The 27756-nt window shown below is 36.5% G+C and overlaps 1 protein-coding gene across 1 annotated transcript in view; it reads right to left on the reverse strand.

Moving 5' to 3' along the window:
- The window catches only part of LOC128636159 (indolethylamine N-methyltransferase-like), a 48876-nt gene extending 21422 nt beyond the window's left edge, over positions 1–27454 (reverse strand). Inside the window, exon 1 of the mRNA XM_053689209.1 lies at positions 27302–27454. Coding sequence (XP_053545184.1) covers positions 27302–27422 — 121 coding nt within the window. The 5' untranslated portion in view covers positions 27423–27454. The remainder of the gene's footprint in view (positions 1–27301) is intronic.
- Positions 27455–27756: the final 302 nt, after the last annotated feature.

The raw sequence follows: 27756 nt of genomic DNA on the forward strand, positions 1-27756 counted from the left end.
CACAGACCTATCCTCAAGCCTTGTTTACACCTTATTGCTTCAAATGTTACGTATACACCTGTTACCATTCTGCCATAAAGGGGATATTATTATATTTTTATACGGTTATATTTACACAGTTATATTTACATATTTACACAGAAGGGACATCCGTGTTAGGTTGCATTATTCATCCTGTATTACACTCCTGCCCCTAACTAAACACTTGGCCCGATATCTCTTTAACCAACTTAAAGGTGTTGGACCCCTGTGTACATTACTTAACCACAAAGCACCCCACCATGTCACCTTTTTTTTAAAATATTTAACAGTCATCCTCAGTTACACTGATGTTTAGCTAGCAGTGGGGAACCCAGTCAAAAAGATAATGAGCTGGATTGCAATTTAATTGCATGTATTTAATCCAGTCATGGACATACCCCAACATAATATCTTAAGCTCACTTCTAACTATGACGGTGGCAGTAGGCATACATCCACTACAAGTCTTACAAAAAACATTGGTAATCCAAATGCACATTCAGCCCCTTTGGGTACATAGTCTCCAGGTTAAAAATCCACTGAGACTCTCGTTGTAGTAGACGCCTGCCCCTGTCACCCCCCCTAGGGTTACGTGGAACGTGATCTATGATAATATACCGAAGGTCAGATACAGCATGACCACTGGTACAGAAGTGGCGAGCCACCGGTTGATCTGAATCACCATCCTTGATTGCCAGCCGAATCGCTGACCGGTGGTTCGCCATCCTCGTCCTGAGATCATCCTGGGTCTTACCCACGTAAAATTTACCACACGGACAGTGTAGTAAGTAAACAATATACGTGGTTGTGCAGGTCACCCTGTGCAAGATTTTATATTTTTTATTAGACCATGGATGTTGAAACGTGCTGCTCTGGGTTAACCCACCACAGGTAGTGCAACCACTGCAACGGAAGCAACCTTTTTTCGTGGTTTTTAACCATGTACTAGGCATATAGCTGTCACTGTTGTCGGGCCTCAGGAGCATATCTTTCAGTGATCTTCCACGTTTGAACCCAACCAGAGGTGACATACAGGAAGCAAAAGGTAGTGTTTTGTCACTCTCCAAAATGTCCCAATGTTCCCTCAAGATATTGGAGAACTGTAGCTTCTCAGGTGAGAAGATGGTGGTAAAGATCATCTTCTTCTCCTCACCCTTATCCCTCTCCATCTTCATAAGTGCCTCTTCCTGTGTAAGCCCCGTCGCTTCAATCAGTGATTCGTCAAGATGTTTAGAACCATACCCACGGTCCATGAATTTTTTGTACATTTCCTGTAGTTGCTGTTCCTTCCTTTGCTGGTTACTGTTGTTGCGTACCACTCGCTTAAACTGTGATCTTGCCAATGATTTTTTCAAACTGGGAGGATGGCAGCTTGTAGCATCCAATAGTGAGTTCCTGTCAGTTTCCTTATAGTATAAGGTTGTGCTGATACCTGTGTTTTCCTTAAAGATCCTTAGATCAAGGAAGTCGATGGTATGTATATCATAGGTCATCTTCAACTGTATATGTGGATTCACCTTGTTTAATTCTGCATACCACACCAGTAACTCATCCTCTGTACCACACCAGATAAGGAAGAGATCATCAATATAACGTCGGTATAGCCGTATTCTGTGATCACCAAAGGCAGTAGTTGCGACCGTTTCGAAGTGGGCCATAAACAGATTCGCATAAGATGGGGCCACGTTGGACATGGTGGGGTGCTTTGTGGTTAAGTAATGTACACAGGGGTCCAACACCTTTAAGTTGGTTAAAGAGATATCGGGCCAAGTGTTTAGTTAGGGGCAGGAGTGTAATACAGGATGAATAATGCAACCTAACACGGATGTCCCTTCTGTGTAAATATGTAAATATAACTGTGTAAATATAACCGTATAAAAATATAATAATATCCCCTTTATGGCAGAATGGTAACAGGTGTATACGTAACATTTGAAGCAATAAGGTGTAAACAAGGCTTGAGGATAGGTCTGTGTATATTTCAATATGCCGAGTATAGGGTAATAATATTTCTCTGCAGTATGGTACTATATGCAGTTAGCGGTCTACACTGCTGCATTATTGTGTGTGATGTTGATTTTCACTTTTGCTTTTAGCAGTGGGTGGTTGGTCCTGGTCGGCTCTCCTTAGTTCCGGGCGCGCATGCGCAGTTGCGCGACACGGAAGCTGGGAGTCTGTTGGCGATTTGACACGGTGAGGGTGAGTAGCTATTTAAGTTGTGTATTATCAGTTATCTGTAAGTGGTCTGAGGACGGGGGAGACCCCGAAAACGTTTACCATTAAACGATAAAATTAAAACGGAGAGTGCCTGCTTTATTATGTGGATATATATATATATATATGTGTGTATACAAGGATAGATACAGCGCCTATATATCCATTAAAGTATGGGTGGTATATGGGAATATGAGTGAGAGCTAAGGATAATTAGTTAAGAAATAATAACAATTAAAAGAATATAAAAAATAGTAAAATAAATAATGCTAAAAAAATGATGAATAGATTATGAAACAATGTTCATGTGAGTCTTTAGACAATATACAGTCCGTGGTAAATCTTCACATGAAGTTGGTATGCAGTAAATAGATGGTATATAATACCCTTACCAGATATTACCTCAATCTAATGAGGTAAGTATGCCGCACTGGGGGTATATACAGATGGTAGAATCTTCTCCTTGTATCCAGATGTGGTGCCTCTTGGGTTTTCGTTAGCCTCCTGGAGTATGCAGGGATGTGTTTCTGGTTGTAGATAGATCCCTTGTACTTCCTTTGTGTTGGTAGTTAGCCTCTTGGAGTACCTTTTCTGTCTTGGTATAAACTTTCTCCAGCGTAAAGATACCCAGGGAGACAAGAAAGGATATATAGTGTAATACAATTCAGACAGCCTTACAAACACTCCCCCAACCACAAGAGACCAGACTACACCACACACTCACAGCACCAATCATATCCTCCCTCCCCGTATCAACTACCACATCATTCATACAACCGGCATTACAAACAGAGCAACCAGAATACAGTACCCAGAGATCCACACACACCTCTCCTACCAGAGCAGAACACCAACATCCCACATTGGAGAATAAAACAACACCACCAGAAAAGAAGAAGAAACGAGTCAGAAGAAGAGGGTGTAGAGCAGGAAAACGAATGCAATAAAAAAAGAATAAGATCAACCAAAATGTAAAATCTAACCCTATAGACTTACATTCAGAAGTAAAAATATTTAATTTATCATCACATAAAACCTTTTCATTACAAGAACTAAACCTTCTAAAAAAAGGCTTAGCATTCGCCCCTACTAAGGGACCTAATCCCTTTAACCTCTTCATAGACTTACACAAATATATTAGGAAGTTAACCCTAAATAGGCACTTCCAAAAAATACAAAAAGATGAATCTACAAACCTGAACAATATAACTCCCTCTCAATTAAATGATAATGATCTAAACGCTCTAATAGACCTTGAATCATTACTAAATGATAATGATAACCCAACCGCTAATGACCATGTACCTAGCTCTAACACAGCAACTGTAAATTTTCCAACACATTCTAGTTTCAAACCTACATCTACTTTTTTTCCCACACAATCTAAAGGAAACTATATCCCGGTATTTGAAAAGCTAGTCCAAGAGGATTTACTACAAATGTGTGAAACATATAAAATCAAAAAGGATAATCTTACCAAGAAAGAGAAAATTACACTGAAACAGCTAAAAGATGATCATGATATAGTAATAAGGGAAGCCGACAAGGGAGGAGGGATCATCATACAGGATAGAGCAGAATACATCCAGGAAGCCATGAGATTACTTGGTGACAATGAGACATATAGACCCCTCAAAACCAATCCTACTGAATGTTACTTAAGAAAATACATAAATCTTCTAGACACTGCAAAACATGAAAACATAATTAATAATCACGAATTCCTATTTTTATCTTTTACCAACCCAAAAGTAGCCACCTTCTATCACACACCTAAAATTCACAAAAGCAATATTAATCCTCCTGGTAGACCAATTATTTCAGGAATAGGGTCCCTTACTACAAAACTATCAGAATATATAGACTCATTCCTCCAACCTCTGGTGCCCAACCTTAAATCACACATCAGAGACACACCAGACACTATTAGTAAATTATCCAACATCAAATGGAAGGACAATTACTGCTGGCTCACATTGGACGTCAGCTCCCTATATACCAATATCCCCCACAATAAAGGTATAGAAGCACTAGACTACTGGCTAAACAAACTATCAAATCTAGAAACAAATAAAACCGAATTCATAAAGGATTCTGCCAAGTTCATCCTACAAAAAAATTACTTCACCTTTAATAACGAATACTTTCTTCAAATAGGTGGCACAGCTATGGGGACGAAATTCGCCCCCAGCTATGCCAACCTATACATGGGTATGTGGGAAGACAAATACATCTGGGAGAATAACCCCTTCATAGACAACATCAAAACATATCACCGCTTTATCAATGACATCATAATAATATGGGAACACAAGGACAATAATAATACAGTTCAAGACTTTGTCAACTATATTAACACTAATGATTTCAATCTAACATTCACAGATAAAACTAATTCTAAAGAAATTGAATTCTTAGACCTCATACTCTATCAGGAAGAAAACTCTATTCAAACTAAATTATATAGCAAATCTACAGACAGCAACAGTTACCTAACAGCAACTAGTAGCCATCATCCAGCATGGATACAAAGTATACCATATGGACAATTCCAACGCATAAAAAGGAATTGTTCCAGACAGAAAGACTTCTTACATGAATCAAAAATTCTAACCAATAAATTACTAAATAAAGGTTACAAAGCTGACAATATACAAAAGGCATTCAATAAGGTTAATAAAATGAATAGAGACACATTAATAAAAAATTCTAAGAAAAATAGCAAAAAACAAAAAGATTTGCCACTTATGATCACAACATATAACGAAGGTGCCAACGCCATCAAAACTATCTTAAATAAACACTGGCACATATTAAAAAAAGATAACCTATTAAATGAAATAACTAAAAACAACCCAAAAATTGGTCTTTAGAAAAGGTAGAAACATTAGAGCAACAATAGCTCCAAGTAAACTGAAATCTATATCTAAAACCACAAAAACCACCAATTGGCTGCAAAATAAGACAAAAGGCTTCTTTAAATGCAACCGGCTACACTGCGAGGCTTGCAAACATCACTACAGCATCAATAAACCTACTAAAAAAATCACTTCATCCGCAAATAATAAAAGCTGGGAATTTGACTCCATTACAAACTGCAAAACAGAATATGTAGTATACCTTATTGAATGCGACTGTAAGCTCCAATATGTAGGACGTACCACTAGACCCTACAAAACCAGACTTTTGGAACATATTAGAAATATAGAAAGTAGTTTCAAAAAACATAGTGTCTCAAATCATTTTCGCCTAATACATAACTCTAATCCGTCATGTTTAAGAGGCACTATACTTAAACATATCAGAGATCCACCAGAGGGAGTAAGTAGAGAACTCCATCTGAGAAGAAAGGAAACACAATGGATACACAAACTAGATTCTATGACCCCCAAAGGTCTAAATAAGGATATACATATTGCAGCCTTCTTAATTCAGTAGGTTGCACGAATCTAAGCTTCTCAAATATACTAAAACCTTTGATCAGCCTATAAATTGTATCTATATTAATTTATATCCGACCAGACCTTACTTAGCTTACTACAGTGCAGTACTATATTCCTTATACTATACACTAACAAATAATAAGACATTACGAATATATAACTGCAGACAGACAGAGACTAATATTCTTGAGACCTAATGATAGGTTAAAAAATATAGTGTAAGGAGTACACATATATCTAGTTGAGCAATAGAGATTAGTTTCACTCTGATCACATATATATATATATATATATATCTACCAGGTTCAATACCTTCCTGCATAATATATAACATATACCCAATACTAAGGAACACTTGTATACCATATATCAATAGAACATATATCTTTAAAATAAAACATGATTTGGCCTTCTAACATAGGCCCAATAACTATCTGAACCTCAACTATAAATTCTACAAAAGAGGTTCCACAATTTAAGAATAGAGGAAACTATATAGAGCTCTAAATCTTTACCAAAGATATATAGTATACAATACATGTTCCATATGAAGCACAACCTAACAACTGAAGGGTGCTTCAAATATATGAAAACCTCTCACAAACTAGAATTAACAGTAAGAAACCAATATGCAATATCATCTATGCATACCAATCTTACTATTAAAATATAGAAGGGATGTATTCATCATTGTATATCCAGGTATTATAAAATGCAAAAATATTTCATGGGATCGCCTTGTGTGAATATCAATTTTAGATTACACATTATGACATGCTCATGTCCCACCAATACTTTTATTATATCTAGCCACTAACTCTGTTAGACTGCTCTCTAGATTGGAGATATATGTATAGAGGGGCATTCCCTAGTGAACTACATATCCCACAGGCCTCTACTGTGTCTAACCAACCAACAGGTGAATATGTACCAAAACGTACCAATCTCTATGGGTCCCGGTATTAGAAATGTATGTAAGCATTATGTCTAGGTCACACACCACAATATGTACACATTCTACTGTTGCGAGTGTTACATTTTGTTTATACCACTAGAGATCGTAGTCATCTATGGGCAGCAACTAGAGAACTACATATCCCACAAGCCTAGGCTGCATTAATCCAACCAACTACGCAGCAATAGGCAACCAATCAATAAGCTTTACAGCATAGACACTATGTCTAATACAAACGTGAGACTCACGTCACGTAACGCTGGCACGCATGACTTCACGTACGCAGAGGGCGTGCCGCCGCCCGAAGCGTACAAGTAGCGATAACGGCCCAGCTCCTCACTCAACCCTTTAATTTATTTATTGATAGTGTAGTGTTAGGTTTAATTGTAGATAATTGTAGGTATTTTATTTAATTAATTTAATGATAGTATAGTTTTAGGTTTAATTGTAACTTAGGTTAGGATTTATTTTACAGGTAATTTTGTTATTATTTTAACTAGGTAACTATTAAATAGTTCTTAACTATTTAATAGCTATTGTACCTGGTTAAAATAATTACAAAGTTGCCTGTAAAATAAATATTAATCCTAAAATAGCTAAAATGTAATTATTCGTTATATTGTAGCTATATTAGGGTTTATTTTACAGGTAAGTATTTAGCTTTAAATAGGAATAAGTTATTTAATAAGAGTTAATTTATTTCGTTAGAATAAAATTATATTTAACTTAGGGGGGTGTTAGGGTTAGGGTTAGAATTAGCTTTAGGGGTTAATAACTTTATTATAATAGCGGTGCGGTCCGGTCGGCAGATTAGGGGTTAATAAGTGTAGGCAGGTGGAGGCGACGTTGTGGGGGGCAGATTTGGGGTTAATAAATATAATATAGGGGTCGGTGGTGTTAAGGGCAGCAGATTAGGGGTACATAAGGATAACGTAAGTAGCGGCGCTTTGCGGTCGGCAGATTAGGGGTTAATTATTGTAGGTAGCTGGCGGCGATGTTGTGGGGGGCAGATTAGGGGTTAATAAATATAATATAGGGGTCGGCGGTGTTAGGGGCAGCAGATTAGGGGTACATAAGTATAACGTAGGTGGCGGTCGGCAGATTAGGGGTTAAAAAAATTTAATCGAGTGGCAGCAATGTGGGGGGACCTCAGTTTAGGGGTACATAGGTAGTTTATGGGTGTTAGTGTACTTTAGAGCACAGTAGTTAAGAGCTTTATGAACTGGCGTTAGCCCAGAAAGCTCTTAACTACTGACTTTTTTTCTGCGGCTGGAGTTTGGTCGTTAGAATTCTAACGCTCACTTCAGACACGACTCTAAATACCGGAGTTAGAAATATCCCATTGAAAAGATAGGATACGCAATTGACGTAAGGGGATCTGCGGTATGGAAAAGTCGCGGCTGTAAAGTGAGTGTTAGACCCTTTCCTGACTGACTCCAAATACCGGCGGTAGCCTAAAACCAGCGTTAGGAGCCTCTAACGCTGGTTTTCACGGCTACCGCCAAACTCCAAATCTAGGCCTAATGTAGCTAAAGATAAAAATAGCTCCAAATAGATTCATTATGTTGCCTGATTTTACAAATGCCCCTCCAGTCTAGGGTTCCATGTAAGTTATAGCCAATATAGGCGAAATACTACAAAGATGGAATTATTGGTTCAACACAAAAATTTGCTCTGCTAATAGCGGTTACTCAATCCAAAACTGCCACAAAAAAGTATAGATTTGTAGATCTTAGACACCCCAAGGTATTTTGACACATTGAGCGAGATTACAAGTGGAGCGTTAATTTATTGTATGCCAGCAAAAGGGTAAATATGCCCTTTAGCAGACGCACAATAGGTAACCATTCATTACAAGTGGCTGGTTATTGCTACTGCAAGCTTGCGGTAGCAAGTAACGCTTATAAAATTAACCAGAGATCAGATCTCTGATTAATTTTATAAATGTCCCCCAAATGCCCCCAAAATGTGAGGCTAAAGTTGGGAGTGGGGTGTTTAAAAAAAAAGACACTGAAAAGTGCCTTTACATATCGGTCTATGGGAACTGTGTGATTCCAGTAAATATATATATATATATATATATATATATATATATGTGTGTATACAAGGATAGATACAGCGCCTATATATCCATTAAAGTATGGGTGGTATATGGGAATATGAGTGAGAGCTAAGGATAATTAGTTAAGAAATAATAACAATTAAAAGAATATAAAAAATAGTAAAATAAATAATGCTAAAAAAATGATGAATAGATTATGAAACAATGTTCATGTGAGTCTTTAGACAATATACAGTCCGTGGTAAATCTTCACATGAAGTTGGTATGCAGTAAATAGATGGTATATAATACCCTTACCAGATATTACCTCAATCTAATGAGGTAAGTATGCCGCACTGGGGGTATATACAGATGGTAGAATCTTCTCCTTGTATCCAGATGTGGTGCCTCTTGGGTTTTTGTTAGCCTCCTGGAGTATGCAGGGATGTGTTTCTGGTTGTAGATAGATCCCTTGTACTTCCTTTGTGTTGGTAGTTAGCCTCTTGGAGTACCTTTTCTGTCTTGGTATAAACTTTCTCCAGCGTAAAGATACCCAGGGAGACAAGAAAGGATATATAGTGTAATACAATTCAGACAGCCTTACAAACACTCCCCCAACCACAAGAGACCAGACTACACCACACACTCACAGCACCAATCATATCCTCCCTCCCCGTATCAACTACCACATCATTCATACAACCGGCATTACAAACAGAGCAACCAGAATACAGTACCCAGAGATCCACACACACCTCTACTACCAGAGCAGAACACCAACATCCCACATTGGAGAATAAAACAACACCACCAGAAAAGAAGAAGAAACGAGTCAGAAGAAGAGGGTGTAGAGCAGGAAAACGAATGCAATCAAAAAAGAATAAGATCAACCAAAATGTAAAATCTAACCCTATAGACTTACATTCAGAAGTAAAAATATTTAATTTATCATCACATAAAACCTTTTCATTACAAGAACTAAACCTTCTAAAAAAAGGCTTAGCATTCGCCCCTACTAAGGGACCTAATCCCTTTAACCTCTTCATAGACTTACACAAATATATTAGGAAGTTAACCCTAAATAGGCACTTCCAAAAAATACAAAAAGATGAATCTACAAACCTGAACAATATAACTCCCTCTCAATTAAATGATAATGATCTAAACGCTCTAATAGACCTTGAATCATTACTAAATGATAATGATAACCCAACCGCTAATGACCATGTACCTAGCTCTAACACAGCAACTGTAAATTTTCCAACACATTCTAGTTTCAAACCTACATCTACTTTTTTTCCCACACAATCTAAAGGAAACTATATCCCGGTATTTGAAAAGCTAGTCCAAGAGGATTTACTACAAATGTGTGAAACATATAAAATAAAAAAGGATAATCTTACCAAGAAAGAGAAAATTACACTGAAACAGCTAAAAGATGATCATGATATAGTAATAAGGGAAGCCGACAAGGGAGGAGGGATCATCATACAGGATAGAGCAGAATACATCCAGGAAGCCATGAGATTACTTGGTGACAATGAGACATATAGACCCCTCAAAACCAATCCTACTGAATGTTACTTAAGAGAATACATAAATCTTCTAGACACTGCAAAACATGAAAACATAATTAATAATCACGAATTCCTATTTTTATCTTTTACCAACCCAAAAGTAGCCACCTTCTATCACACACCTAAAATTCACAAAAGCAATATTAATCCTCCTGGTAGACCAATTATTTCAGGAATAGGGTCCCTTACTACAAAACTATCAGAATATATAGACTCATTCCTCCAACCTCTGGTGCCCAACCTTAAATCACACATCAGAGACACACCAGACACTATTAGTAAATTATCCAACATCAAATGGAAGGACAATTACTGCTGGCTCGCATTGGACGTCAGCTCCCTATATACCAATATCCCCCACAATAAAGGTATAGAAGCACTAGACTACTGGCTAAACAAACTATCAAATCTAGAAACAAATAAAACCGAATTCATAAAGGATTCTGCCAAGTTCATCCTACAAAAAAATTACTTCACCTTTAATAACGAATACTTTCTTCAAATAGGTGGCACAGCTATGGGGACGAAATTCGCCCCCAGCTATGCCAACCTATACATGGGTATGTGGGAAGACAAATACATCTGGGAGAATAACCCCTTCATAGACAACATCAAAACATATCACCGCTTTATCGATGACATCATAATAATATGGGAACACAAGGACAATAATAATACAGTTCAAGACTTCGTCAACTATATTAACACTAATGATTTCAATCTAACATTCACAGATAAAACTAATTCTAAAGAAATTGAATTCTTAGACCTCATACTCTATCAGGAAGAAAACTCTATTCAAACTAAATTATATAGCAAAGCTACAGACAGCAACAGTTACCTAACAGCAACTAGTAGCCATCATCCAGCATGGATACAAAGTATACCATATGGACAATTCCAACGCATAAAAAGGAATTGTTCCAGACAGAAAGACTTCTTACATGAATCAAAAATTCTAACCAATAAATTACTAAATAAAGGTTACAAAGCTGACAATATACAAAAGGCATTCAATAAGGTTAATAAAATGAATAGAGACACATTAATAAAAAATTCTAAGAAAAATAGCAAAAAACAAAAAGATTTGCCACTTATGATCACAACATATAACGAAGGTGCCAACGCCATCAAAACTATCTTAAATAAACACTGGCACATATTAAAAAAAGATAACCTATTAAATGAAATAACTAAAAACAACCCAAAATTGGTCTTTAGAAAAGGTAGAAACATTAGAGCAACAATAGCTCCAAGTAAACTGAAATCTATATCTAAAACCACAAAAACCACCAATTGGCTGCAAAATAAGACAAAAGGCTTCTTTAAATGCAACCGGCTACACTGCGAGGCTTGCAAACATCACTACAGCATCAATAAACCTACTAAAAAAATCACTTCATCCGCAAATAATAAAAGCTGGGAATTTGACTCCATTACAAACTGCAAAACAGAATATGTAGTATACCTTATTGAATGCGACTGTAAGCTCCAATATGTAGGACGTACCACTAGACCCTACAAAACCAGACTTTTGGAACATATTAGAAATATAGAAAGTAGTTTCAAAAAACATAGTGTCTCAAATCATTTTCGCCTAATACATAACTCTAATCCGTCATGTTTAAGAGGCACTATACTTGAACATATCAGAGATCCACCAGAGGGAGTAAGTAGAGAACTCCATCTGAGAAGAAAGGAAACACAATGGATACACAAACTAGATTCTTTGACCCCCAAAGGTCTAAATAAGGATATAGATATTGCAGCCTTCTTAATTCAGTAGGTTGCACGAATCTAAGCTTCTCAAATATACTAAAACCTTTGATCAGCCTATAAATTGTATCTATATTAATTTATATCCGACCAGACCTTACTTAGCTTACTACAGTGCAGTACTATATTCCTTATACTATACACTAACAAATAATAAGACATTACGAATATATAACTGCAGACAGACAGAGACTAATATTCTTGAGACCTAATGATAGGTTAAAAAATATAGTGTAAGGAGTACACATATATCTAGTTGAGCAATAGAGATTAGTTTCACTCTGATCACATATATATATATCTATCTACCAGGTTCAATACCTTCCTGCATAATATATAACATATACCCAATACTAAGGAACACTTGTATACCATATATCAATAGAACATATATCTTTAAAATAAAACATGATTTGGCCTTCTAACATAGGCCCAATAACTATCTGAACCTCAACTATAAATTCTACAAAAGAGGTTCCACAATTTAAGAATAGAGGAAACTATATAGAGCTCTAAATCTTTACCAAAGATATATAGTATACATTACATGTTCCATATGAAGCACAACCTAACAACTGAAGGGTGCTTCAAATATATGAAAACCTCTCACAAACTAGAATTAACAGTAAGAAACCAATATGCAATATCATCTATGCATACCAATCTTACTATTAAAATATAGAAGGGATGTATTCATCATTGTATATACAGGTATTATAAAATGCAAAAATATTTCATGGGATCGCCTTGTGTGAATATCAATTTTAGATTACACATTATGACATGCTCATGTCCCACCAATACTTTTATTATATCTAGCCACTAACTCTGTTAGACTGCTCTCTAGATTGGAGATATATGTATAGAGGGGCATTCCCTAGTGAACTACATATCCCACAGGCCTCTACTGTGTCTAACCAACCAACAGGTGAATATGTACCAAAACGTACCAATCTCTATGGGTCCCGGTATTAGAAATGTATGTAAGCATTATGTCTAGGTCACACACCACAATATGTACACATTCTACTGTTGCGAGTGTTACATTTTGTTTATACCACTAGAGATCGTAGTCATCTATGGGCAGCAACTAGAGAACTACATATCCCACAAGCCTAGGCTGCATTAATCCAACCAACTACGCAGCAATAGGCAACCAATCAATAAGCTTTACAGCATAGACACTATGTCTAATACAAACGTGAGACTCACGTCACGTAACGCTGGCACGCATGACTTCACGTACGCAGAGGGCGTGCCGCCGCCCGAAGCGTACAAGTAGCGATAACGGCCCAGCTCCTCACTCAACCCTCTGAAGAAGAAGGATTTATCTACACAAACCTTTGAAACGCGTCAGGGATACTAACTACTTATTTATTATCTACTTAATTTTAATTGTGTTTTATCTAAATCACTTTTTAATAACAGTGTCACTCCTTGTAGCTAGCTTGCGAGCATTTACTTCTTGAGATAAGTGTATTATACAATATTACCTCACTTGGGAAACAGCAACAGTTGCATAATACTTCACTACACAGTCTTATACCAAGATTGGGGAACCTGTATCTCATACCTATCTGTGGAAGGACCCACTGGAGTCCTATGTGCCATATACATACCTCATATAGTCTGAGGATGCCAAATGTGAGTGCTATGTGAATTATATTTCTGTGCCTAACTGTAAATAAACTGTATTACACTATATATCCTTTCTTGTCTCCCTGGGTATCTTTACGCTGGAGAAAGTTTATACCAAGACAGAAAAGGTACTCCAAGAGGCTAACTACCAACACAAAGGAAGTACAAGGGATCTATCTACAACCAGAAACACATCCCTGCATACTCCAGGAGGCTAACGAAAACCCAAGAGGCACCACATCTGGATACAATGAGAAGATTCTACCATCTGTATATACCCCCAGTGCGGCATACTTACCTCATTAGATTGAGGTAATATCTGGTAAGGGTATTATATACCATCTATTTACTGCATACCAACTTCATGTGAAGATTTCCCACGGACTGTATATTGTCTAAAGACTCACATGAACATTGTTTCATAATCTATTCATCATTTTTTTAGCATTATTTATTTTACTATTTTTTATATTCTTTTAATTGTTATTATTTCTTAACTAATTATCCTTAGCTCTCACTCATATTCCCATATACCACCCATACTTTAATGGATATATAGGCGCTGTATCTATCCTTGTATACACATTTTTCACTTACTGACTGGGACCATACATCTCAACCAGTACTTGTCTTATATAGCTGCCACTATACCCTACACAATATTGACTAGCGCCAACTATAGAGTATCACTTGTGTTTACCCAGTGTACTGAGTGAACACATTTTACTTGCTTCTATATATATATATATATATATATATACACAATCACGGCCACTTTATTGGGTACACCTTTCCAGTACCGGGTTGGATCCCCTGTTGCCTTCAGAACTGCCTTAATTCTTTGTGGCATAGATTCAAAAAGGTTTTGGAAACATTCCTCAGAGATTTTGGTCCATATTGAAATGATAGCATCACGCAGTTGCTACAGATTTGTGGGCTGCACATCCATGATGCGAATCTCCCGTTCCACTACATCCCAAAGGTGCTCTATTAGATTGAGATCTAGTGACTGTGAAGGCCGTTGTAGTACAGTGAACTCATTGTCATGTTCAAGAAACCAGTTTGAGATGATTTGAGCTGTCTGACATGGTGCATTATCCTGCTGGAAGTATCCATCAGAAGATGGGTACACTCTAGTCATTAAAGGATGGACATGGTCAGCAACAATACTCAGGTAGGTTGTGGCATTTTAACAATGCTCAATTGGTACTAAGGGGCCCAAAGTGTGCCAAGAAAATATTGCCCACACTATTAAACCACCACCAGCAGCCTGAACCGTTGATACAAGGCAGGATAGATCTATGCTTTTATTTTGTTTACGCCAAATTCTGACCCTACCATCTGAATGTCGCAGCTGAAATTGAGATTTCCAATCTTCTATTCTCTCATTTTGGTGAGCCTATGTGAATTGTAGCCTCATTTTCCTGTTTTTAGCTGACAGGATTGGCACCAGGTGTGATCTTCTGCTGCTGTAGCCCATCTGCTTCAATGTTCGACGTGTTGTGCGTTCAGAGATGGTATTCTTCACACCTTGATTGTAACGAGTGTTGCTTTTCTATTGTCTCAAACCAGTCTGCCCATTCTCCTCTGACCTCTGACATCAACAAAGCATTGTCGTCCACACAACTGCCGCTCACTGGATATTTTCTCTTTTTCTGACCATTTTCTGTAAACCCTAGAGATGGTTGTGTGTGAAAATCACAGTAGATCAGCAGTTTTTGAAATACTCAGACCAGCCCGTATGGCACCAACAACAATGCCATGGTCAAAGTCACTTAAATCCCCTTTCTTCCCCATTCTGAAGCTCGGTTTGAACTTTAGAAAGTCGTCTTCACCGTCTAGATGCCTAAATGCATTGAGTTGCTGCCATGCTGATTAGCAATTTGTGTTACCAAGCAATTGAATAAAGTGGCCGGTGAGTGTATATTTATGTGTCAATATGTGTATATACACATATAAACACATATAATCATATACATAGAATATATATTTATAGTTGCAGCCATAGCTGTGCCACTAACCCCCGTCAGGGTTTCTCCCTGACTTTCACCTAGATTACGATTACCTGTGATCACGGAAAAAAAGTTCTGTAATGCAGCCCCATTGATGTCTATGGGGAAATAAAAATACCATTTAAACCTAACACCCTAACATAAACCCTACGTCTAAACACCCCTAATCTGCTGCCCCCCAGCATCGCTGATGCCTGCCTAAAGTTATTAACCCCTAATCTACCACTTCTGATATCGCCACTACCTAAATAAACTTATTAACCCCTAATCTGCTGCTCCCGATATCGCAGCCACTATACTACATTGATTAACCCCTAAACCGCCAGCCCCCCACATCGCAACAAGCTAAATTAAACTATATTAACACCTAAACCTAACCCTAACGTAACCCTAACCCTAACGTAACCCTAAACCTAACACTAACATCCCCTAACTTTAACATAATAAAAATATAGCTAAATTAAATTGACAATTATTAGCTAAATAAACCTATTAACCATTTATTAACCCCTAAACCGACAGCCCCCCACATCACAACAAGCTAAATTAAACTATACTAACTCCTAAACCTAACCTAACCCTAAACCTAAGCCTAACCCCCCTAAGTTTAACATAATAAATTAGATTTAAATTAAATTTACAATTATTAACTAAATAATACCTATTGAAAACTAAATACATACTTACCTGTGAAATAAAACCTAAACTAGCTACAATATAACTAATAGTTATATTGTAGCTAGCTTAGGTTTTATTTTTATTTCACAGGTAAGTTTGTATTTATTTTAACTAGGTAGACTAGTTAGTAAATAGTTATTAACTATTTACTAACTACCTAGCTAAAATAAATACAAACTTACCGGTGAAATAAAACCTAAGCTGCCTTACACTAAAACCTAACATTACAAAAAATAAACAAACCTATCATTAAAAGTAAATTATCCAAAACAATAAAGATAAATCCTATTCTAATACCCTTAAAAAAACACCCCAAAATAAAAAACCCTACTCTAGAATAAACTACCAAGGGCCCTTAAAAGTGCATTTTGGGGGGCCCTTAAAAAGGTCTTTTGTAGGGCATTGCCCTGAGATAAAATGTAAAAAATATATACATTACACAAAATAACAAACAAATTATCAAAAATAAAAAAGAATTACACCTAATGTAATAGCCCTATCAAAATAAAAAAGCCCCCCCGAAAAAAAAAACCTAGCCTACAATAAACTATAAATGGCCCTTAAAAGGGCCTTTTATGGGGCATTGTCCCAAAGATATCAGCTCTGTTACCTGTAAAAAATACAAACACCCCCCCCAACAGTAAAACCCACCACCCAACCAAACCCCCCCCCCAAAAAAAACTATCTAAAATAACCTAAGCTACCCATTGCCCTGAAAATGGCATTTGTATGGGCATTGCCCTAAAAAGGGCATTTAGATCTTTTACTGCCCAGACCCTAAACTAAATTAAAAACCCACCCAAAAAGCCCTTAAAAAAAACTAACACTAACCCCCCACGATCCACTTACAGTTTTTGAAGTCCCGCTTGAAGGATCCATCCAGCCGGCGAAGTCCTCATCCATGCGGCAAGAAGCCTTCATCCAGGTGGCCTCTTCGATCTTCGTCCCTTGCATTCCTATTGGCTGAAAAATTTGAATCAGCCAATAGGAATTAGGGCTGCTAAAATCCTATTGGCTATTCAAATTAGCCAATAGGATTTAAGCAGCTCTCATTCTATTGGCTAATTCGAAACAGTCACCAACCAAAATTTTTCCACCAAGATCTCATTCTCTGTGTGCAAAGAGTTTTTTTGTCTGAGACAAAACTCCTCACCATCTCTTAATCATTCAATAGATTTGGATACGCACTCTTCTCTGATTGGCTACTGGGAAATGTAATTTTAACAGCCAAATGTCTTTTGGTTGTAATTCTGGATTTAGGCCAACGGGGGCAGTAGACAAGACAAACAGTTTCATTTTCAACACTACTATACAGTTTAATATATATTCATATATATTTTTAAAATGTATATTTAGTGTATTCACTATTTCTTGCCTCAGCAAACAATTATGTCCAATTTGTATAGGATCACTTAATATTATTTAATCTGGGCATTTCATCAATATTAAACATGATACACTTCCCACAATACAAAGTAATTCTTATACATTTTAAATATATGGGTATTTCAAAGGATTTTAATACTTTTAGCATGGATCTAATTAATATCTCAGTTATCATCATAATATCACATACATACCTTGAGATCAGCAATCAGATTTATATTGGACTACTTTGCCATATCAGTATAAATATTGCATATCTGTATATCTCTTGCTGAGTGTATAAAACATATGATGTTATTTATATTTTTCATTTAACAGACATTCACATTTAATATTATACAAACAGACAATTTCATATCCATGTATTCGTACCTATTATTTAATAGTCTGAGGCACATATTTAATGTTTGAAAACTATATATATGATTTGTCCAAACTTTGAATCCTTAAAGGGAAACTCAATTAAAATTAAACTTTCATTATTCAGATAGAGCATGACATTTAAAACAATTTTCCAATTTACTTCCATTAACTAAATGTGCACAGTCTTTTTATATTTAAACTTTTTGAGTCACCAGCTCCTACTGAGCATGTGCAAGAATAAGTGTGTATGCATTTGTGATTGGCTGATGGCTGTCACATTGTACACTGGGAGTGGAAAAAGACATAACTTTTAAAATTGTCAGAAAAAAAATCTGCTACTCATTTGATGTTCAGACTAAGTGATATTGCATTGTCTTGTTATCTTACATTTGTTGATTATGCAAATCTTCTGTGTTGACTGGTCCTTTAAGACTTCTATGTTTTCAAAAATACATAGGTTAAGACATGTTGAAATCTGGATTTTTAGATTTTCAGCTTCCCATATTACCCTTCTTAGGCATAGACAATCTCCCAGATTCATGTGTTCATATTTAATATGTTGTCTGAATATAAATATTCATTTGAGTATCTTAAACTACATGAAAATTAGGCATAATTCCTTTATCTGAGATCTAGTTTCCCATGTCATACGCCAGCTCGTCTGGGAGATGTATATTGGGGGCTTAGAATGGGACAATGTATCACCTCTATGATAAGGGCTATTTCCTCTGAGTATGTTTGTACATTACACTATTTTTACAGACGGAGCAACTGGTTTTTCAGATAGGGAAACATTCTTTACACAGGCCTCCTTTGAAATGGATAATTGGGACCAATGTTTGGTTTTCTTTAGAAGTCCTGTCTATTTCTTTTGTTCTACAAGTCTGTAGTTGAGAGCAAAAGGGAGGGGTTGATATCACCCATTTCAGGGTTTGTTCGCAATGCAGCTAAATAAATTCATAGTAGATATTAGCTAAATGAAATATTAGATTCTATGATACATCTGTAGTTTATTTAAGGTTACTTACAGATACCCTGACAATACCGTGGGTAATACTGGAGTATAATTCCCTTTAATACTAAGGTAATGGAGGAATATAGTTACTGTCAAAATACTACATGGTACTATTGGATACCAGATATCTGTACCATTAATACCGGAACTCTCTAATATTAAATAGTCATACCCAGAGCACTAAATAGTAATACCTTTATGATACCACTAGGTAATTAAGGAGTGAAGTTACCCTATGATACCGAATAATTTATAATTATGTGATCTATATCTAGGTTATATAAGTGATAAAAATGCCTGGCATTAGTAAGGTGAGTAAAAGTGATTATAGTAGTCTCTCAATGGATTGTGTGATATAGGCATTACGAGAATAAAAAATGTTTGTGTGTGTACTTGGAAATGCTGTTTAACAGACAAACGTGTCAATTATAAATGTATCAAGGAGAGAGGATGATACATTGTGTGCTAAAGTATCATTGGGTACGTGAGTATTACATTATCTGTGATGTGTGTATAATAGAAAAAGGGTTTTTATTCTTGTCAGAGTTTAATACGTTCTGTTCGATAGATATTGAATGGTATGTTTTGTGAAAATGTGAAAAAAGTTGTTCTCTATAAAAAATAACAGTGAGTGATAAATAAAAATAGGTCAATTTTGGTGATTTTTACAACTGAACAACGTGCAAAATTTTATTTTTCAGGAGTGAGAATTCCAGGTCAGAAATAAAAAACCTAACCAGTTTTGCAGTTTGTCATCTATTTAGATAAGAATACATTAAAGTTGTTATTAGCCTTTAATCCTTTAGGATTAACCGTATTAGATGGATCAATTGACCCATATATGTGTTAAACATGTATTTAGACAGAAATACATAAAAAATATTGTTCTTATTCAATCCTTTAGGATTAACAGTGTCCAACAGATAAATCCATTTACATTCCGCTTGAAATAATGTATTTTCCATATCACTACCTCTGATGCCATGTGATATTTTTTCTAAACCAAAGCATGATATATCTTTGGTGTTAGCTTTATGTTTTTGAAGAAAATGCTTTGCTACTTGAGTAATTTTCTTCCCTTTCTGTAAATCTTGTTCAGCATTTCTTATGTTACTCATGTGTTCTCCTAATCTTTTTTTCATAGGAAGGGTAATCATTCCAATGTAGTATAAGTCACATTTACATTTCAACGCATATATCACACCGCAGGTGTTGCATGTGATGTGTTGTTTGATTTTTTGTACCTTACCAAATCTATCCAAGACTTGATTGGTTTGAATGATATGTGAACAATAAGTAGAAATCCTATATGGACAAGTGCCTGAGTATATGATTTTGAGTATTTTTCTAATTAAGTGACTTTGAACTAATTGATATTTAAAATTTCTTCTGTAACAGATACCCTCTCTCCAAGAATTTTATTTAAATCTGGATCATTTTTCAAAATACTCCATGATTTTTGTATGATGTTAGTTACATCACTCATTTGGGAGTTGTATGTGGTGATCAGTCTGATTTGCTCATCTGGATGTTTTGATTTAGGATATAATAATTCCTTTCTAGGAGTGTGTAAGGCTCTGTATTGAGTTATTTTCAAGCGTCTGTTACTGTAGCCTTGAGCTTTGAGTCTTTTTTTCTAATTCAGTAGCTCTCATTTTGAAAATTTCTTCGGATGAACAATTTCTGTGTGTTCTTAAAAAGTTTCCAGATTTCCACTTTCATCTTTCTGAATTATGAGATCTAGAAAATTAATCTCAGATAAACTCAGTGACGTGCCACCATAGGAGGCAGGTGAGGCAGCACCTCCCCTGTCCTATGTGGGTATTACACTTTTTTAGAAGAACTATTCACCTTCTTTTGGGACTTTAACTATAATACAATTGAAAGATCTAAATTTTTGAACGGCTGTTCAATATCCACTGCTACAGTTAATTACCACGCATCTGAGTAATAGAGAACCACAAAGAGTGCTCTAAGGATTCACCGAGAGGCGGAGATGGGGAAAGTTACACATCACAGACGAACTCACCATGCCAATACAGCCAGAGTTGGATCTGACGGTTAAAGAAGAGATGCCTACTGTGGTGATATATACGTACCGTACAGAAAGACAAAACAAAGGTGGTGTAACTGTAGTAACGGATTACTTGAAAGTTTTTTTCCCCAGGACAGCTGACAAAAATAAGTTAACCACAAAATTAAAAAGTTAACCGCTACTTACATCAACCGTCACATCTAACATACAGAGTGCACCCGGGTAAAGCTGCGAGGGTAGCGAGGGGCCTCTGAATTTACTACAATTTAACTCTGCTTCTATTACGTACTCAGACTATCATACACCTGATACCTAAGAAACGATTTTAAGGATATAATAAAAGAGAACACAGAACTTTTTAAAAGCACTTTTTACTGGTTAAATCTAAAGGATCCTTTTAGTTTATCAGCATTATTTTTTAGATTAGTTAGTATTGCATTGGCTTCCAGGATAGATTAGATTATTTTCTTTTATTGCTGAGGTATGCACATAGTGATTTAATATATTGGTTGTAACATGTTTTTAATTTGATGCCAATATATTTTTTAAACAGTTTATATATTCACCCATTAATATTGCATTTTATGAGATACTATATTGGATACACTTAAGATACTTTATTGTATGCACAATAGACACTTTTATACACCTGTTAAAAAAACACTTATCTAGAAGATATAGAGAGTGAACACGTTACTCTGTTAAATCTATTAACCCAGTTGACACATTTTTATCAACACTTAAATATTACACTCAGGGGGTTTTAGCATTATTTGGTACTGCTTACTGGGAGACGTCCTAATTTTAAAAGGTATTTAACCTGTTCAGCTTTTTAGTATATGTATAAGTGTGAATAAATTTGCTATATTACCATTCTGATGTTCAATAGCTCTTGATTTTATTGACCTCTATAGATCGTTTTAAATACATGTAGAATACGACTTAATATATATCACTCCACCACACTGCCACATTTGAGCGATGTTGATTGCGCATTGTGATCCATATTGCACAATGGAGAGGCTGTGAGCCGTTCAGCTCCCCCTCTATTGCGCAATATGGATGGCTTTCTACATTTTTGTATGAGCCAGAGCCAGCGCCACCAAGTGGCGCATACGGCTCTTCGCGGCCCATACTGCTCCCAAAGGAGGCTGCTCTCTAAGCCGCCACTGGAGCCAATCAGCGGTCAGTGCCAGATTCTGTGCAGGAAGAGAGCCAACAGACTGAGCCAAGTGACATCACGTGTGAGCCTGCCGCCGGTGAGAAGTGGAGAGAAAACTCGTACAGGAGCCGGAGGAGAAGTTTGCCAGATAAGTGCAAATGAATTACAAACACATTCAGAACCGGTAGCAGTAAAGGGGGAAGCTAGGGCTGTTTAACATGGCCTGTGCAGTGCACTGAATAGTGGTGTGGGTACTGAACTTGTGTGCTCTCCGTCCCCATGCTGCATTTCTTATGTTAAGAAAACTAGTGTATGGAAGGGGAACGTCATAAGGGAGGGGCTGCTGGGAGAGAACAATGGTGGAGTTTAGTGTGCCAGGTGTGGGGGTTGCAGCAGAGATAAGGAGAGAAGGCATTGGTCAGGAGAAGGTTCAGGGGGGGGCTATGGGAAAGGTGTTATAAGGAGAGGGACTGCAGGAAGGAGTCACTAACCTTTTTCTTTGTTTCCCACCCACCCACCCTTAGACGCAGCGGAGCGCAATGCAATAATCGGAGAGGTCACGTGAGAAAGCAGTAGCAGCACGGCTAAGGGCAGGATGTTGACTAATTGGTTGAGTCGCAGTAAGACCGCCCGTGCTCCTCAATAAGGGGAAGAACACAGCGCAAACGAAGGGCACTAGGTGACCTGGCGGTCTACGCTGGCTGGAGGATAGAAAACGGCAGCTGTTTTGTAGTATTGATCATACAATCGCAACAGGCGGTGAAGTTTGGGTCCGGCACGTGGGCGGGGCAGAATGGGGGTGGGAGGATCCCATGGCATACTCAGCCCTGAGGGGTGATCCGGTGGTCTATCTAGGGGGAGGGCTATGCCGTGGGTTCTCCCTTCTCCAACTGCCCTGCCAGGGGGGGGTAGTGGTTACACCCCCCTAGGCGTGGTTCCCAAAATTCTGGTTTAATGCAGTGGCATTATTTGATGTTCTTTTGAAGTTGATTTTATGGCTGAATTTTGCAAGATATAGTTTAAAGGTGGCAAAATTCAATTAAGTAATAAATCATGACCTTTCCACATTTTGCCATAACTACTGTGTCTGTGTTTTTATTTTAGATAAGTCTTAGATAAGTTAAAATGGGGATCGGGGGTTCAATGGTTTTATATGGTAATGGGTCAAAGGAATGCAGCCTCCTCACCTTACAGTTTTACTCAGCTGTGCAGGCCAGGGAATAATATATGGTGTAGGTGTGTGCTGTGGGGGGGGTTTAGTAAATCACACTGCAATACTTTAGTATATAAAAGCGTCAGTGCAGTGTTCTACTGGTTTTTAGCTCTTTAGTTTTCAAATTCCAAATGTCAGACATGAAAATTCCAAATGTCAGACATGAAAATTACATTTGGAATTGGAGAACAAAAGTGCTAAAGACCAGTAGAGCACTGTACTGACGCTTTTATAGACTGTTATTGCTCCTTTCTCTGATAACCCTCTTCCTCCCTGTTTTTTTTCATTGACGTTCATTTCCTATCCACAGGTCCTCTCAGCCTCAGACAGGGATTAAAGGCACATTGTAAATCTGTCTTTTTATACAGGCTCATCCTCGGCTGGGCTAGGAAAGGAGGTCTGTCTGTTCATTTAAGCTTTGTTTATTTTTACAAGTTGTTAAACAAATAAAAAAGGCATAAAACATTAAATCTGCCAAAATGCTTTCAAGCAAACACCTCCTTCTGTGTCAAACTGTACAGTTGTTTTGCAGTCAGACTCAGGATGGAGGAGAGGGTGAAACACTGGCAGCTGACCTCTGCTGTATAATATATTACTAGCACAGCACTATGCTTCCTTCATCCCTCCCCCGTGGTGACAGTGCAGACTCACTGAACTTCTACAGAATCAAGTCTGTGCTGCACGGTGGAAGAAGGTATGAGTGTATGGCTCTCTAGGGAATTTATATATACACTCTATATATACACACACACACACTACACAAACATACATATCCATACACACACGCATACATACATATTCATACACACACACACTACACACACATACATATTCATACACACACACACTACACACACATACATATTCATACACACATCCACTACACAAACATACATATTCATACACACACACACTACACACACATACATATTCATACACACACACTACACACACATACATATTCATACACACACACACTACACACACATACATATTCATACACACACACACTACACACACATACATATTCATACACACACACACTACACAAACATACATATTCATACACACACTACACAAACATACATATTCATACACACACAAACTCTACATATAAACACTACACACACACATACACAAACATATATATGTGTGTGTGTGTGTATGAGAAGATGTGCAAACATAAGTGCATTCATGTAAAAATAGAGCATGTGTGTTAGAAGATGTGCAAACATATGTGAATTTTTGTAAAGAAAGAGCCACCGTAGCAGTGCATGCTACTTTAGTGATTTACATTCTTTTGCCAACTTTTTGTGTTAATATATAGACCCCTACAAATGTATATGCAAATGAACATATTTCTATGATATTTTATGTTTCTTTCCAAGAATATAGATATGTTTGTACAAATTGATATTGTTATGTACACTACACTATGACATTTTTAGATCTATCTCTAGTATATATGTTTGCACAATAGCATCCATATTGAAGTCCTCCTTGTACTAGTAAGTCTGCAGTGCACTGAAAATGTCTGCAAGATTTGATAGTGAATTTAATAAATAAATTAAGGCATTAAAGGGGAAGTAGAAAACAATTTGCAATTTTGGAAGTCTTTAAGTGGTTATGTGGATCTGAGGTATTATCAGCTGAGTGAACACAATCAAGTTGTCAGAATCCTTTGTCTACACTATTTTGGTGAAAAACATTTGACAGCTTCAATTATTACAAATAAATAACCCATCTCTTAAGCAAACTGCTTGCTGGGAACTTTTCAGATACAACATATTTTACACAAGGAAATAGATTTTTTTTTTTTTTTTAAATGTCAGCAGACAACTTGCATACATGTTCCAAATTGGAAGCTCAAATCTTCTGTCCTTTTACCTTTTATTTATTTGTCATTAATTACCAATCAGTACAGGCAAATTGTGGGTATTTCTGGGTAAATGTTTATTTACAAAAGACCACAAATTACAAATAAATAGAGGGTAAAAGGATTGTGTTCACTCAGCTGATAATACCTCATATCCACATAACCACTTAAAGGCTTCCAAAATCATTCAATTCACTGTCAAATCTTGCAGACATTTTCAGTGCACTGCAGACTTACTACAAGGACTTCCAAATATGGTTGCTATTGTACATAGACTAAAAAGGAATTGTTTTAATTTATGTTGTGGAAATCATTCAGAAGATTAATTATAACTTAAATTGTACTCTTAGGACCATACTCTGTACAGATCTTTTCTTAACATTCAAGCATTCTAAGAATTCATTATTCTTTTTTTAGCTTTTATTTAAAACTATTCACACAGCTATCTACAGAGTTGAAGAAGAAAATGTATGCAAATATGTTATATTAAAAAATGGAAACTGGAATGGATTCCACAATAAATAACCAGCAACAGGATAAAAAAAAATATTGTTTTTACTGATGTTGACATATGGATGCAAATAGAAATCTATCCTCTACTTAGTCAATCATTTTAAAGTTAATACCAATGGGCAAAATATATAGAAGAATAACCATATTCTAACTATAGTTTTAATTTAGTTTGACTGAATCCACATTTATTATTCTGAATCAATAAGAGCTCTAGTTCCCATTAACTCTACAGACGCTGCCAAAGTCAGATCACAGGGACAGTTAACAAGACCTGTGTGCTGCTGTGCTATCTGTAACTGACATGTATATGAGTTAAGCATAGCATTTAATATATGTATGATATATATATATATATATATATATATATATATATACACATTTGTATCTATATGTGTGTGTTTCTCAGGAATATCAGCCAGTGCCTCACCAGCCTCTGACCTCACTGCACGTCACTGGATAAACTGTATTCATAAGTTAGTTTTATATTAATGTGGTTCTGGTTGAGTTTTTGTAAAAATAAATTCAATTATGATTTTGATCCTTCCCAAATAAGCAGGATATCATATATGTAGCGAATCCATAAAGGTATTTGCTCCATATATTGTGCATTACTGTCAATGATTACCATCTCATTCTCCCACCAACCTAAAAAATGGTTGGCGTACGTATCCAGTGATTGCCCAGTGAGCATGATACCAACATGCATTGTAGCATGCTAGTATCTGGAATCCACTTGAAGCATATAGTCACTGTTGCTGGATATCCTCACATGAAGGCATCCAGCAACAGCATGACATACACATTGATCGCTGCATGTATCTCATGTATTGGAGAAACATGCATGGAATCACAGGGATATTAGCCTGGGTGACATCCATTGCTTTTTTCTGTAATGCCTTACTACAGAGTCTCAGTGCTGTTGGCAAGACTGTGCTAGTAGCCCAGGACACAGGCACTGTACAGGGTATGGTGCATGTTCTAAAGGGCTAAACACAGCATAAATCGTAATTTAAGTACACTCGATTAGCAAAAAACACATAGAAAATCATATTTATAAGTACAAAATACAAAGTGCTTGTTTTTTTATTGTAAAATGGGCTGTAAAATGGGCTGAACATGGGTGTTTCATGGGTGTGTATGAAATTGTCTATCAAATGCCAGCCTAATACGTTTCAGCCCTGCAGATCTCACTGTTATTTCTCTCAAATAAAAGGTTGGCTAGTTTGCTTATTCTGAAAGGAAAAGCTATCCAGTGCAAGAGTGTTTTTTATATATAAATAATAATAACAATAATAATAACAATAATGATAATAATGTCAGTTAAATATATATATATATATATATATATATATATATATATATATATATATATATATCAGTTTACCTTTAGACAACTCAGTAGTTAGTAGTTTAAATGGAATTAAAGCTGTGTCTTCAAAAACACCCTGGTCAAAACGGGGGGAGCAATATGTGTCAACAAAAAGCTTTGGATCAAATTCCTCCATCACATAATGCTTCTGGGAGCTGGAATCTGAGCTTGTCTCCATCCTAGTGATCAGAATGTAAAGATGATTCACAATCAGCTGCACTGGAGTTTTATACTCTCATGGTTTGGTTAATTATACTAGATAGTTGACATAAGAGGGGTGTAGTAAATTTTGAAATAGGTGACTCGTGTTCTTCATAAGACAAACATTAGGCTGATTTTTCAAGGATACAGAACTTGTGATTGAATATACATATATATATATATATATATATATATATATAGACATGCATATAAAAATATATAATTTATAAAACTATGAGGCAGCACTAAAAGCAAGGATAGGAGTGTAT

The sequence above is a fragment of the Bombina bombina genome, chromosome 7 (genome assembly GCF_027579735.1).
Source record: "Bombina bombina isolate aBomBom1 chromosome 7, aBomBom1.pri, whole genome shotgun sequence".
Lineage (NCBI taxonomy): Eukaryota > Metazoa > Chordata > Amphibia > Anura > Bombinatoridae > Bombina > Bombina bombina.